This window comes from Nyctibius grandis, chromosome 29 (assembly GCF_013368605.1).
Source record: "Nyctibius grandis isolate bNycGra1 chromosome 29, bNycGra1.pri, whole genome shotgun sequence".
Lineage (NCBI taxonomy): Eukaryota > Metazoa > Chordata > Aves > Nyctibiiformes > Nyctibiidae > Nyctibius > Nyctibius grandis.
In genome coordinates, this window is record NC_090686.1 from 1,251,547 (window position 1) to 1,266,788 (window position 15,242).

The following is a 15,242-nucleotide window of genomic DNA, read 5'->3' on the forward strand; positions in this document are numbered from 1 at the left end:
CGCCGGGGGCCAGGAGGGGAGCGGTGAAGGCAGCCGGGGCTGTGCTGGCAGCAGGCGGTGCTGGCCTGAGGGTGGTGAAAACCCCGAGATGAGCTGGCCGGGGCCAGCTCGTGTTGACACGGAGCGGGAGAGGCGCGGTGGAGGAAGGAGCTGTTGGGTAAGGCGTGGGGCCAGCGTAACCCCCGGGCCTTGCACAACGCGGGGGGCTTGCACAGGGCTGAGGGCGGCCAAGGGAGCCCCGTTTTGGTGTGTTCAGCCCCTCCTGGGACCAAAGTCCCCCGGCAGCGCCCTGCTCGGCTGGAGGAAGAGGCCGTGTGTGGGGCTGGGACCCACAGCCCCAGCACCTGAGGGCAACAGGGCACTGGGAGGGCAAACCCATGCAATACACCGGCATGGAAAGCATCTTCCTTCGTCCCTGGGAACGGCGGCACATCCCTGCAGCGCTGGCACCTCCTGGCACCACGGGCAGCCCTTGATGGAGGGGGATAAAGGGACATGAGGCAAAGAACGGGCACAACCGAAACAACCCCTACGGCTCCCCTCGCGACGCTGCGGCTGCCCCAGCCCCGCTCTTACCCCCCGGCTGGAAGCCCCGGTGCTGAGGCTGCCGCACCCCCGGGAATGCCACCCTGCCGGCCAGGACGTGAGTCCCAAGCGCGGTGCCAGCGCGGGCGGCCTCGGGGAAGGGCGATTTTGTGTGTCAGGGTGTCGACAGCCCCTGGCACCGGTGGCAGCGGGGCCGGGGGCTGCGCCAGAGGGGCCAACGGGTGCCAACGTGCCCGGAACCCACACGCACCCCGGCAGCCACCTCCCAGCCACGGGGACCCTCCGACGGCCACCCGCTGGGCGCGGGGCTGCGGCGGGCACCGGGGCACCCCCGTCCTGCCCGGGGCCCCGGCTCCCACCCGCGTCCCCCCGGGGCACCGTGCTGACCCCGGGCACCCCGGGACCCGGTAACCCCCTCGTTCCCTGTCCAACCCCCCGCGAGCACCCCCGTTCTCCCGCGCTGCGTGTGCCGGTGCCGGTCCTCGGAGAGCCCCGCACGGCCCGGGGGCAGGGCCGCCCGCCCCGCCCCGCTCCGCCCCGGCCCGGCCCGCCTCGCCTGCCCCGGCACGGCCCCGCTCCGCCCGGCACGGCCCGGCCCCGCTCCGCCCCGGCACGGCACGGCCCGGCACGGCAGCGTCCGCCGCCCCGCAGCGCCCAGGTGAGCGCCCCGCCGCCCGGCACGGCTCGGCACGGCACCGGACGGGACGGGGCGGGTGGGGGCAGCCGGACCCTACGGGGACCCCGGTTGGGGACCGGGCTTGGCCCCGGTGCGCTGGGGGTGGGCCCGGCCCCGGGGGTACGTCGGGGCCCCTGTCCCTGGGGGCTGGCAGGGGACTCGTCCCAGTGCGGCGGGGACCCCCTGTCCCCATTGCGGTCCCGGGGGGCTGGCAGGGTCCCCACCCCTGGCCCCAGGGTCCCCACCCCTGGCCCCAGAGGCCCCTCGGGTTCCTTGTCCCGGGGGGGCTGGCAGGGTGCCCATTCCATCCCTAGGAAGGGGCTCGGCGGGGTCGTGCGGGGCAAGGATGCCCCCGGGGGACAGGCGGGGGTGGCTGGGGGGTGGCAGCAGGCAGGATTTGTCCCCCTGCCGCAGGCAGCTTGGCTTCACCACCCGCTTGCCGTGTTTGGGAAGAGGTTTGGTGTGGCCGATCCTTCCCCAGCAGCACCCATTGTCGTCCAGCCCCGGGGGACCCAGCACCCCCTGCCCCACACACGGCTGCAGCAGGGCCCCGGGTCCTCCCCCAGCCCCAGCACGTCAAACCCTTCCTCCTTTATTTTGGCAGATGCGATGGTGACGCGTCCTCCACGTGTCCCGGCCCCGCTCGGTGCTGAGCGCCGTCGATAACCCTGCGCCGGCGGCACCGCGCAGCATGGAGCTGCCGTGCCGCGCGTGCCTCTTGCTGGCGCTGGCCCTGGCCCCGCTGGGCGCCAGCGCCTGGCAGTGTCCCCGCATCCCTTACAGCTCCACCAGGAACTTCTCTGTCCCCTATGTCCTGCCCAGCCTCGACGCCAGCAGCCCCGTGCAGAACGTCGCCGTCTTCGCTGACTCCACCGGCCCGGCCGCCATCTTCGTGGCCGTTCGCAACCGCATCCTCCTGGCCAGCCCCGAGCTGCGCCTCCTCTCTGTCCTCGTCACTGGCCCAGTGGGCAGCGCCGAGTGCAAGATCTGCCGCCTGTGCCCGGCCACTGCAGATGGCCCCGAGGACACGGACAACGTCCTGCTGCTGCTGGACCCGCTGGAGCCATGGCTGTACAGCTGCGGCACGGCGCGGCATGGGCTGTGTTACCAGCACCAGCTGGAGGTGCGGGACGGCGAGGTGGCTATCACGACCACGCACTGCCTGTACTCGGCCACGGGCAACAGCCCTGCGTACTGCCCCGACTGCGTGGCCAGCCCCCTGGGGACCAGTGCCACCGTGGTGGCCACCTCCTACGCCTCTTTCTTCTACCTCGGCTCCACCGTCAACAGCAGCGTGGCGGCGCGGTACAGCCCGCAGTCGGTGTCCGTCCGCAGGCTGAAGGGCACCTTGGATGGCTTTTCGGATGACTTCCAGTGGCTGACGGTGCTGCCGCAATACCGGGACAACTACACCGTCCACTACGTGCACTCCTTCGCCGACAGGGACCACGTCTACTTTGTGACGGTGCAGCCAGAGTGGCCGGGCTCGGCGACGTACCACACGCGCCTGGCGCGGCTCAGCACCCACGAGCCCAACCTCCGCCGCTACCGCGAGCTCGTCCTCGACTGCCGCTTCGAGTCCAAGCGGCGGCGGCGGCGGCACAGCGGCGAGGGGGACGCCGAGCGCGACGTTGCCTACAACGTGCTGCAGGCTGCCCACGCCGCCCGCCCCGGCGCCCGCCTGGCCCGCGACCTCGGCATCAACGACACCGACACCGTGCTCTTCGGCGCCTTCGCTGAGAGCCGGCCCGAGAGCCGGGTGCCGCGGGAGGACTCGGCCGTCTGCGCCTTCCCCCTCCGCCTCCTCAACCAGGCCATGGAGGAGGGCATGGAGAAGTGCTGTGGCACCGGGCACCAGCCGCTGCTGCGGGGGCTCAGCTTCTTCCAGCCCGTGGAGTACTGCCCGCAGAACGTGAGTCCTCCGCCCCGCGCTGCGTCCGTCCAGGGGGCCTGGGGCTCGACTGGGATGCGGGGAGGGGGATCTGGGATGCTGGGAAGCGCTGGTGAAGCGGGGTGGACCGGGAGGTGGGTTGGGCAGGGGCAGAGCGGCGGCGCCCAGGTGTGAACCAGCCCCCAGCCCCGGCCGTGCCGAGGAGGTGGGGTGCTGGTGGGGGTCCGGCCGCGCTCCCCTCCCCGGCACCCCGTGCTTGCCCGAGCGCTGTGCCGCAGACACACGTCCCGGCACACGGGCTCGCCGCCGCTCGCCATGCCCCATGCCAAAGTCCCTCTCCTCGGCGTGGCTGCCCTGGGGAGCACTGGCCCCGGCCCCCATGGTGACTGTCCCCGTCACCGTGGCGTTGATGGCCACTCTCTCTGGCTTGTTTGGGTGTGTGGGAGACGGGGAAGCTGTGGGGCCTCGGTGCTCCGGGGCTGGGGTGCGTGGGGTGCCGGGCCACTCCCGCCTTGCCCCCCCGGCCCCGCGGCCGCCGCCTTCTCTGGGCAAATAAACCGCAGGCGGAAGCACAATTAGTCACCGGGGTTTCTCGTCTGTGGCAGCCGCGGGGCAGGAACGCCGTGTCCCAGGGACAAGCCCCAGCATGGCCGGGATGGGGGCGGGTGGGCACCCTGGCAGGGCCCCCCCTGCAGGCAGGGTCCTTCCAAGCACCCGTGACACGAGTTTGGGTGTTCTCAGCCGGGTGCGGTGCAGCCACGTCCCCTCCTGCTCCTCACGCGGAGCAGACAGCTCCTGCCGCTGACTCACACGCTGGCAGGGCCAACCGGGAGGGGACCCCCGGCCCCACGCATCTGTGGGGGGCTAGTGGGGACACCCCGGCCCCTGCTGTCCCCCTTCATCCCCAGCCCCGCACCGAGCCCTGGGGACGGGGAGGGCTGGCTTTGGGGTGCCCGCCCTGCGGTGCCGGCACCGATAACCACATCCAGATGGGGCGGGAGGGGAGGGCAGGATCTGACGCCGCGCGGGGGCTGCGGGAGGGGCTGCGGATGTGTTTTTTTCCCCAAAAATTTTCCCAGCCTGGAGGGAGCTTTGGGCAATCGGGCACTCCTCGAAATATCTCACGGCTGGAGCTGGTGCCACCTGTGAGGGTACGGGGGGGTCAGGGTGCTGGGGCTGGCTGCCAGGCACCCACCCTGCGCTTGGCCGTAGGTGAACCTCTCAGCGCCGGTGGCCGACACCAGCTGCTGGGACCAGCCCACCCTTGTCCCTGCCGCCTCCCATAAGGTGGATCTGTTCAATGGCCAACTGGCCGGTGTCCTCCTCACCTCCATCTTCGTCACCGCCCTGGGGGACGTCACCGTGGCCCACCTGGGCACGGCGGAGGGACGCATCTTCCAGGTGGGATGGAGGGCTGGGGGGGAGTGAGGGGGCTCCCGGCGGGGTAGGGGCCCGCTCAGCCCCCCGCTCTGCCCTGCTGCAGATGGTGCTCCAGCGCTCCAGCTCCTACCTCCTCACCTTGGCCAACTTCTCCCTGGGGGAGCCGGGGCCGGTGCGGGCTGCCACGGGGCTGCGGAGCCCCTCGCTGTTCTTCGCCGCTGGCACTAAGGTGAGTGGAGGAGTCTGGGGGGCACGGGGAGGGCGCTGAGCCCCGCGCCCCCCGCTCACCTCCCCTCTCTGTCCCCAGGTGTGGCACCTGAACGCCACCGGCCCCGGCTGCCGCCACTTCTCCACATGCCAGCGCTGCCTGCGAACCGAGCGCTTCATGGGCTGTGGCTGGTGCGGGGACGGCTGCACGCGCCGCCACGAGTGCGCCGGGCCCTGGGTCCAGGACAGCTGCCCGCCCGTCCTCACCGACGTAGGTCTGCGCCGCCACCCCCCCTGCACCCCGCGTCCCCCGGGTGGGGAGGGAGGTGACACATGGGGCGGCACAGGGTGGGACCTTTGCTCTGTGTGGTGACCCCCGGGGAGGGGGCTGACCGGATCCGTGACTGTCACCGGGCTGTCGGGGCTCGGGGTGACGCGGGTGCCTCTCCCGCAGTTCCACCCCCGGAGCGCCCCGCTGCGGGGCCGGACGCGGGTGACGCTCTGCGGCATGACCTTCCGCTCCCACCCGGACCCCGACGCCCGCCGCAGCCCCCCCAGCGCCTACCGGGTGGCGGTGGGGCGGCGGCACTGCGCCGTGCTGCCCGAGGAGAGCAGGAGCCACAGGTGCGCGGCGGGGCTGGGGGGCGACGGCAGCAGGACGGGCTCTGGGGCTGCCCCCGGCCTGGGGCTGACCCCCCGTCACTGCCCTGCAGACCGCTGCCCACCTCCCACCGCAAGGACTTCGTGGACGTGCTGGTGTGCGAGCTGGAGCCGGGGGGCCCGATGGTGGTGGGGGGCCCGGCCGACGTGGTGCTCACCGTGGAGGAGCCCGCCGGACCCTCTGGCTTCCGCGTCCACGGCTCGTCCACCCTCGGTGGCTTTGTCTTCGTGGTACGGCCCTGCGCTGGCGGTCACCCCTGGCAGGGTTTGGGGAGGGGGAATTGGCTCACTCACCCACCCCACCGACCCCATCTCTGCCCAGGAGCCCCACATCAGCGCCCTGCACCCCCCGTTTGGCCCCCGGGGGGGCGGCACCCACCTCTCCCTGCACGGCGCCCACCTCTCAGCGGGGAGCAGCTGGCAGGTGACGGTCAATGGCTCCGAGTGCCCCCTGGCCGGGCAGCCCAGGTATGCCCCTGTCCTGCCCCCACCAGGTACAGCAGGGTCCCTGGCATGGGGATGGGCACAGGGACCCCCCCACGGTCCCACTGTCCCCTCCAGCCACGGCCGCTGTGTCCCCAGGCAGGGCGACGGGATGATTCAGTGCACGTCTCCCGCTGCCGGTGGCCTGGGCGCAGCCTGGGTGACCCTGTGGATCGACGGGGAGGAGTTCCCAGCCCCTCTGCCCTTCCACTACCGCCCCGACCCCTTCGTTTCGGCCGTCATCCCCAGCTGCAGCTATGAGTGAGCGCGTGGGATCCCTCATCCTGGGGGGGGGACAGCCCTAGCCTCCCCACTGCCCTGGCCAGGCTGGATGAGGGGCTGGGGACCACGTGCACCCCAGGGACCATGTGCACCCTGGGGACCATGCTAACCCTGGGTGCCCCATGCCCTTGGGGACCGCATGCACCCCAGGGACCACGTGCACCCCGGGGCCTGACCCCTGCCCACTGCAGGGGCTCGATGCTCACCATCATCGGCACCCACCTGGACTCGGTGTATAGCGCCAAGATCCGCTTCGAAGCCAGCGGCGTGAGGACCGAAGCCACGGTAAGTGCCGGGGCAGGAGGCCGTCACCCCTCGGCCCTGCCCTGCCTGCGCCAATCCCCCAGGCACCGTGCTGCACCGGCGCCCACCATCCCACCGCACCGTGCCGCGCCGGTGCCCGCCATCCCACCACCTGCAGGAGTGCGAGGGCCCGCGGGCGCCGGAGCGGCTGCTGTGCCACAGCCCGGCCTTCCCCTTCGAGAGCAAGGTGGAGACGGCGCTGGGGAACCTGAGCGTGCTGCTGGACGGCGCCACCGGCCGCTGGCTCTTCCGCCTCCGCTACTACCCCCGGCCCGAGGTCATCCCCCTGGAGCAGGAGGGCGGCCGCCTCCGCCTCAAGCCCGGCGACGACGAGATCGAGGTGCACGTACGTGGGGCGGTGGGGTGAGCCAGGGTGGGAGGGTCCCATCGCCGGGACCGCCCGGCTCAGGGCGCTGTGTCCGGGCAGCAACTGGGGCTGGACGCCGTGGCCGCTTGCATGAACATCACCATGACGGTGGGGGGCCGGGACTGCCACCCTAGCGTGCTGAAGAACGAGGTGACATGCCGCCTGCCCCGCGAGCTGCGCCTGCCCCCGGGCGGGGCGCCCGTGGAGGTAGGCACCCCCCGGCTGGGTGACTCCCTGCCCCCAGTGCCCCCCGCCCCATCCCCGCTGAGCCCCCGTTCCCCCAGATCTGCGTGAACGGCGCCTGCAAGGCGCTGGGCTGGGTGCTGCCCCCCGCCGCCTCGCTGGACCTGGCCGCCAGCCTGGCCCTGGGCACCGGCGTCACCTTCCTGCTCTGCTGCGTCCTGGCTGCCGTGCTGCTGCGCTGGCGCTGGAGGAAGAGGAGGGGTGAGTGTCGCGCTCGCCGGGCACCCAGCTGCCCCCCGGCTCCCCGCCATGCCGACCCCTGCCCACCCCGCTGTGCCCGCAGGGACTGAGAACCTGGAGCTGCTGGTGCATCCCAGCCGCGGCGACCCCCCGGCCACCACCCAGCGCCCCGGCGTCGACTACAGGGAGGTGCTGGGTAAGTGGGTGCCACCGGCGGGTGGTGGGGTGCTGGGGGCCTGCCCAGCCCTCACCCTGCCACTGCCTGTCCCGGCAGTGCTGCCCGCGGCAGGCAGCCCCGGCCCCGCGGGACCCCGGGCACGACTCGCCGGTGCCAGTGCTGGTGCCGGTGCTGGCATGGCGGGCGGCGGCTCCCCCGTGCCCCTGCTCAGGGCCACATCCTGCTGCCTGGAGGACCTGCAGCCGGAGCTGCTGGAGGAGGTGAAGGACATCCTCATCCCCGAGGAGCGTCTCGTCACCCACCGCCACCAGGTCATCGGCAAAGGTGACGCCACACCCCGATTTGGCTGCGGCATCGCCCGCTCACCGTGTGCGGTGCCAGGTTCACGCCGCCTGTCCCCGCAGGGCACTTTGGCAGCGTCTACCACGGCACCTACACGGACCCGCTGCTGGGGGACCTCCACTGCGCCGTCAAGTCCCTGCACCGTGAGTAGCGCCCGTTCCCCCGGCGCGGCCCTGCGGCGCGGCGGCAGGGCGCCCCATGGCTTGGCTCTCGGCAGGCATCACGGACCTGGAGGAGGTGGAGGAGTTCCTGCGCGAGGGCATCCTCATGAAGAGCTTCCACCACCCACAGGTGCTCTCGCTGCTGGGGGTGTGCCTGCCCCGCCATGGGCTGCCCCTCGTCGTCCTGCCCTACATGCGCCACGGGGACCTGCGCCACTTCATCCGCGCCCAGGAGCGGGTACGGGGGCACCCCGGGAGGGGGGGCGGCGGGGGGCTGAGCTCACCCCGCTCACCGCTGCCCCCCTGCAGAGCCCCACCGTGAAGGACCTCATCGGCTTCGGGCTGCAGGTGGCCCTGGGCATGGAGTACCTGGCCCAGAAGAAGTTTGTGCATCGGGACTTGGCGGCCAGGAACTGCATGTGAGTGCAGCCGTGCCCGCCGGCCCCCCACTGCGGGGTCACCCCGGGGGTGGGTGTGTGGGGTGCTGCCCGGTGGCTCCCTGCCCCAAACCGGCATCCTGCAGGCTGGACGAGACACTGACGGTGAAGGTGGCCGACTTCGGGCTGGCACGGGACGTGTTCGGCAAGGAGTACTACAGTGTGCGGCGGCACCGCCACGCCAAGCTGCCCGTCAAGTGGATGGCGCTGGAGAGCCTCCAGACCCAGAAATTCACCACCAAGTCAGACGTGGTAGGCGCGACCCCCGTCCCCGTGCCCTGTCCCCTGTCCCCGTCCCGCCTGCCCCCCTCCACGGCGGCTCTCTGCTCGGCAGTGGTCCTTCGGGGTGCTCATGTGGGAGCTGCTGACGCGAGGGGCATCGCCGTACCCCGGGGTGGACCCCTACGACATGGCCCGCTACCTGCTGCGGGGGAGACGCCTGCCGCAGCCCCGCCACTGCCCCGACACCCTGTGAGTGGGGCAGGGAGGTGGCGGGGGGGGTCCTGGGGGGCTGCTGGCGCTGACGGGGGTGTCGGGGCAGGTACGGGGTAATGCTGAGCTGCTGGGCGCCGGCACCCGAGGAGAGGCCGTCCTTCACGGGGCTGGTGGGCGAGCTGGAGCGCGTCCTGGCCACGCTGGAGGGTGAGCACTACGTCAACCTGGCCGTCACCTACGTCAATCTGGAGCGAGGCCTCCCCTTCCCCCCCGCCCCCCCAGGGCAGCTGCCTGATGGCGAGGATGAGGATGAGGATTATGAGGAGGAGGAGGAGGAGGAAGAGGAGGAAGAGGAGGAGGATACAGCCATGTCCTGATGGGGTGCCCTGCACCGTGGGGGCTCCCAGACCCCCATACACCGTGGGCACGCTCCCCGGGATGGATGCAGCGTGCAGCTGGGTGCTGTGGGGCACCCTCCCTATGGGACGGGTGCTGGGAGGCAGCTGGGTGCTGTGGGGTGCTCTCCCACGGCTCACACCCGGACCCTGCTGGGTGCTCCCCAGGCCAAGTCCCACACCAGCAGGGTGCTGCGGGCTCAGTCCTGCACTGGCTGGGTACTGGGGGGCTCAGCCCCATGGTGGTGATGCTGTGCCGTGGGGCCCGGGGCTCAGCCCCACAGCAGTGATGCTGGGTACTGGGGGGCTCAGCCCCACAGCAGTGATGCTGTGCCCTGGGGCCGCGGCTCAGCCCCAGCAGATGCCATGGGGTGGCCTGGCCCACCCAGGGGTCCCGTGGGGTTTCCAGCCCCTTGGCTGCTCAAATCACTCATTAAAACCTAATTATATTTTTTCCCCGTGCCCAGGCTGTGTCTTTGGTGGGGGCCATGCCCCAGATTGGCAGCACCCCCCATCCCCTGGTCCCCACACCCCGGGGGCACCCACCTCACAGGGGTGTGGGTGAGGGGCCACCCACCGTTCCCGTCACAGCCACGGGAGGGCACCTGCACACCGGTGCTGGCATGGCCACCCCGGGCACTGTCCCCCGGTGCCCACTGTGCCGGGGCCACCCCATGTGCCCTGGGTCCCGCCACGGCCCCCTGCACTCGGGGGGCACCCAGGTGTGCGGGAGGGGATGCCAGCACCGAGGAAAAAGGATTTTCCTGAAAATCCGTCTCCCACCCTCTGTGGCTGTGGCTAAATATATCCCCGGCGGCATCACCGGCAGCTCTGCCAGCCAGGGGGGCTCGAGGTGCCCGCCTGTCTGTGCGGCTGCAGTGGGCTATGGGGTGCGAGATGGCATGGGAAGCACCATGCTCTTGGGTGGGGGTGCCTGTGCCCCTGGGATCCCGCTGCCCGGATCACAGTGCCCCTGGGATCATGGCATGATGGGTGCCTGGGGCTTGGGATCGCGGTGTCCCTGCGATCACGATGCTCCTGGGATGATGGGTGCCTGGGTGTGGGATCAGGATACTGCTGGTGTCACGGAGCCCGGGGCATGGGATTACGGTGTCCCTGGCACCAAGGTGCCTGTAGGACCACAGCGCCCAGGACACCGGATCACGGTGGCGGACACGGTGACACCCAGCCCGCAGTACCCCCCGGCGCTGCCAGCTGTCGGGCACCACCGCCCACCCTGCCTGCACAGGGCCCTGCTGGGGGACACCAGACCGGGCTTCGGGCTGCTGCAGGGTGACCAAGCGTCGTTACCAGCCTCACCTAATTACACCCTAATTACTTCAGGCACTGCCTGTCCAGGGGACGCTGCCTGCACGGGGGCCGGTGCAGCTTGGGCTGCCAAGGAGGCCCCTCCACCTCCATTTTGGGGCAAAAATCCCCTAGAACGAGACACTGGAAAAGAGGAGGGGGCCGGTGATGGGCATCACCCCCCTGGGTGCATGTGCAGGGTGGGGGGCGAGGGCAGGGTTTGGGGCTGGGCTGGATGCTGAAGCACGCCCTGGCCCCATGGGCAGCCCCGCTCCCCGCTCCGTGCCCAGCCCCGCTCCGTGCCCAGCCCCGCTCCCCGCTCCGTGCCCAGCCCCGCTCCGTGCCCAGCCCCGCTCCCCGCTCCGTGCCCAGCCCCGCTCCGTGCCCAGCCCCGCTCCGTGCCCAGCCCCGCTCCCCCTCCGTGCCCAGCCCCGCTCCGTGCCCAGCCCCGCTCCCCCTCCGTGCCCAGCCCCGCGCCCTGCGCCCGGCACCGGCTTTAAATAAACCCTCCTCGGCTGCTCGTTAAGCGGTGCCGGCGCCCGGGGCCGCGTCAGCTCCCATCAGCCGGGCTGTCCGTCTCCGCCGGTGCCCCGCACCTGCCCGGCCCCGCCGCTCCCCGCAGGGTATTTTTAGCGCGGCCGGGCCCCGGCATCGCGCAGGCAGGGAGTCTGCGGGGACGGTGCCTCAGTTTCCCCGCCGTGGGCCCTCGGTGCTCCCCTGGCCCAGGTTTCGGGGTGCCCGTGCCCCCAGCGTGGGCGCTGGCCATGCCCGCGTGAGGCCGAGCAGCACCACTTCGGCCACGGTGCCGGGCTGCTGTGGCAGAGGGAAGGGCCCGGCACCGCGCGGGTATGGCAGGCTGGGTCAGAAACGGGGGGTGCTGGGGATGCTGGGCACCAGTGCTGGGGGATGCTGGGCACCAGTGCTGGGGATGCTGGGCGCCGGTGCTGGGGATGCTGGGCGCCGGTGCTGGGGATGCTGGGCTCCGGTGCTGGGGGATGCTGGGCACTGGTGCTGGGGATGCTGGGCACCAGTGCTGGGGGATGCTGGGTGCTGGTGCTGAGGAATGCTGGGTGCCGGTGCTGGGGATGCTGGGCGCCAGTGCTGAGGAATGCTGGGTGCCGGTGCTGGGGATGCTGGGCACCAGTGCTGGGGGATGCTGGGCGCCGGTGCTGGGGATGCTGGGCGCCGGTGCTGGGGATGCTGGGCACTGGGGTGTCAGGAGGAGTGGGGCTGGGGCACCTCCAGCAGCCAGGATGCAGGGAGGGATGCAGAGATGGATGGAGGGATGGATGGATGGATGGATGGATGGACAGACAGATGGACAGTCACCCTGGGTGCTGCCCTGCTCAGCACGGGGCAGGGCAGGTGCCCGGGGCTGTGGCTGGATGGCAGGCGGGTGCCAGGCTCACTGTCCCACAACAAGGTGACAGCCCTGGGGCACGCCGCGTGAGCAGGGTGTCCGTGCCCCACGGCGCAGCGGGTCCGTTACCATAACCGACTCGTTAGCTGACGAGGCTCGCGTGGTGACGCGCGAGAGGAGGGCCCCTGCCTCAGGCTGCCCCCCCAAATGTGCCTGCGGAGCTGACAGATCTCACACTAATACGCATTTATCCTGCCCCAGTTACGCTGCGGGAGGCGAGGAGCGAGCGCCCGGCCTTCAACAGCACGGGCTGGCGAGCACCCACCCCTGCCCGCCCTGCCCGCCGGGGCCAGCCGGGATGGGTGCTGGTGCTGCGCACACTGCCGGCACGGGGGACGGGCAGGGGGACCCCCAGGGTGGCATTGCACACGGCACCCGGCACCCCTGCCCCACCCGGGGGGGTGGGGGCACTGCAGAGGTGCTGCCCAGGTGGGCACCCAAGGGCGGGTACCGGGTAAGCGGCACCGTAAGGTGCTGTGTGGGTGGGCACGGTCGGTGGAGCACCTGGTTCAGGTACGGGCACGCTGTGCCAAGCCATGCCGTGCCATGCTGTGCTGTGCCACGCTGTGCCACGCTGTGCTGTGCCATGCCATGCTGTGCCATGCCACACCATGCCGTGCCCACCCGCCACGGCTGCGGCAGAGCGGCCGGCGTCCCGCCCCGGCAACGCGCCTTGCACACGCAGCACTTTAAATGTTTTATTTGGGGAAAGTGCTGTCGTTAGCAGGGATTAATTATTAAAATCGGAGCCATCTATAAAACATGAGTGGCCGCGCCCGGGGCTGCGGGCGCACAGGCAGAGCCGGGCACGGTCCCGCTGCCAGCAGCGCCCGGGGACGTGCTGCGATGGCATTGCCGGTGCCACCGCGATGGCACCTCATGCTGGCAGCGGTTTTGGGCTCCTCGGGGCAAAGCAGGTGCTGAGGCCGGGTGCAGGCAGTGGGTGCTGCCCGGGTGGGCAACCAGCCCCCCTGTTACCCCCACCGTAGCAAAAATTATGCCACATCAGCACCCCGGGTGGGCTGTGTGCCCGGCCCCGGCAGCCAGCCTGGGCACCCCCATCCTCCCCACTGCCCAGGGCACCTCTGCACCCCTCTGGGGCTCTGCTGGCCCCCAGGCAGCTTTGGTGGTCCCTATGGAGCTCTGCTGGCCCCTGGAGAGCTTTGGTGGTCCCTGTGGAGCTCTGTTGGCCCCCAGGGAGTTTTGGTGTCCCTGCAGAGCTCTGATGGCCCCCAGGGAGCTTTGGTGGCCCCGGGGATTTCTGATGGCACCCAAGCATCTCTGCTGACCCCTGGGGAGTTTTTGTGGTCTCTGGGGAGTTGTGCTGACTCCCAGGGAGCTTTGGTGGCCCTTGGGGAATTCTGCTGGCCCCCAAGCAGCTTTGCTGGTCCACAGGGAGCTTTTCTTTAGCCTGAAGCCTTCCAACCCGTAAAGAACATCTTTTTCTCCTTTTTCTGCCCCTGAAACAGAACATGCCCTCAGCCGGGGAGGCTCGCCCTGTCTTGGCACCCGCTCAGGACCAGTGGTAGCCACATCCTGGTCCCGGTCTTGGTCCCAATCCCAGTCCCAGTCCCAGCCCCAGCCCCAGTCCTCTCCACAGGGCCAGTTATCTCCCAGTGAGGAGGCCACCTTGATTTGCACGTGAAACTCCTCGCCCTGACCAGCCTCCCCGTGCCCTGGTCCCTACGGCCACAAGAGCCTCTCGGGGCCAGGTACCACCCTGGGGAGCCTCTGGGGACCCCCAAGGTCTTCCAGTGGGAAGAGGAACCACATCCCGATGCCATGGGTGATGCAGGAGGTCTCTCTGGTGACTGACCCCCCCCAGGCAGGGTGAAGGGGAGAAGGCGCCCGAGCTGCTCTTCGAGGGCTTCGGCGTGCCGGGGCTGCCCCGCTCCCCGCTCGCCGCCTGCCCCTGCGGCCGCACTGCCGGCACGGGGGTGCTGACCCCAATACAGGGCTGGGGGCGGCCATGGGAGCCTGCACCCCTTTTTTCTGCGCACCCCCCCCCAGCCCCCCAGAAGGAGGGATGGGGGTTATTTGGCCCCGTTGCCGGGCCGACGCACGCAATTACCGCTGATTGCCTGGCGGTTGCCATGGCGATGGCGAGCACGCAGGGATGCGGTGCCACGTGGGGCTTGAGTCACGGACACGCTGCACGCCCCCCCCCCCCCCCGCACCCCACCGCACCCCACCGCGTGCCCCACAGCACCGGGCTGGCAGGCCAGGCTGGCCCCGCACCCCCTCCACCCCGCCTGGGGCAGAGGGGTATGGCCAGGCGTCCCCCACCCCATGTCCCCCCACCCCAGGCAGAGGGGTACAGCCGGGTGCCCCCAGCCCCGGCAGCCCCACCTCAGGCAGCCCAGGCTCACTCACTGCAGGGGTCCTGGGGGGAATGTCACCCCAGACCGGCCGTGTCACCCGCACCCGGCTCTGGGCTCATGGCGGGGAGGTGGGAAGGGTGGTGGGTGTATGGGGTAGTGGGTGCATGGGGTGGTGGGTGCACGGGGTGGTGGGTGCACAGGGTGATGGGTGCACGGGACAGTGGGTGCACAGGGTGATGGGTGCACGGGACAGTGGGTGCACAGGGTGATGGGTGCACGGGGCAGCGGGGCAGGGCGCAGCAGGAACAAACGCCGTTGGGCTCAGCAGAGCTGATCACCCCAAAACAGGGCAACGGGGTGGCCCGAGAGCCCAGGCAGAGCCAGGGCCAGGAGGGGACTGGGTGGGCAGCGACAGGGGCTGTTCTGGCAGGGGCAGGAGGGTGGTGCTGGGCCGAGGGGTGCCGGAGGAGCGCCGGCCCGTGCCTCGTGCCGTGGGCGCTGCGGGCAGCCCCGAGCCGGGCGATGGTGCGTTACGCTCCGGGCTCCCGCGAGGTGCAAACATTAATAACGGCGCTGGCTGCTGCCAGCCGCTGTGATTAAACTCTTGATTAGAAGCTCAAACTACAGCGCCCTGCTAATTCCCCTGCTCTCATGCGCCGTTAATTACCCAGCGCCAGTGGGCCCGGGGCTCGGTGCTGCGCAGGGGACGGGTGCGGGGGGTGCCCCGGGCTGCCTCCGCCTCGGGGTGCTGGCCGGTGTCCCTGTGCGCGGAGGGGAGATGCTGGCTTTGGGGAAGGGACCCCGGTGTCCCCCCTCTGTGGCCGGGGTGCCCTGCCTGACCCTGCCCAGGCCGGGTGGTTTGGGGAGCTGGGGTCTGGGGGGTGCAGGGGTGGGAAGGGAAGGGAGGGGAGCGGGGTGCAGCTCGGGAGCGGCACCGTATGGGCTGCAAATGCCACCGCGCAGCACACAGCCGTTGGGGATGCTCCGCACACGCGCTCTGTGAGGAGTGAGGTGCTCCAGGGCTGGG

General features: G+C 71.0%; 1 protein-coding gene across 1 annotated transcript; it reads left to right on the forward strand.

The window, feature by feature from the left end:
- The first annotated feature begins 1,913 nt into the window (after positions 1-1,913).
- On the forward strand, positions 1,914-9,387 carry MST1R (macrophage stimulating 1 receptor). Its single transcript, XM_068419792.1, has 20 exons — positions 1,914-3,134; positions 4,326-4,514; positions 4,597-4,722; positions 4,801-4,971; positions 5,155-5,324; positions 5,414-5,591; positions 5,683-5,828; positions 5,943-6,104; positions 6,317-6,410; positions 6,547-6,774; positions 6,856-7,002; positions 7,080-7,239; positions 7,322-7,414; positions 7,493-7,720; positions 7,801-7,881; positions 7,956-8,137; positions 8,209-8,318; positions 8,423-8,588; positions 8,671-8,807; positions 8,878-9,387. Exons 1-20 carry the CDS (start codon positions 1,914-1,916, stop codon positions 9,146-9,148), a joined length of 4,260 nt encoding a protein of 1,419 aa, XP_068275893.1. The 3' UTR covers positions 9,149-9,387.
- Positions 9,388-15,242: the final 5,855 nt, after the last annotated feature.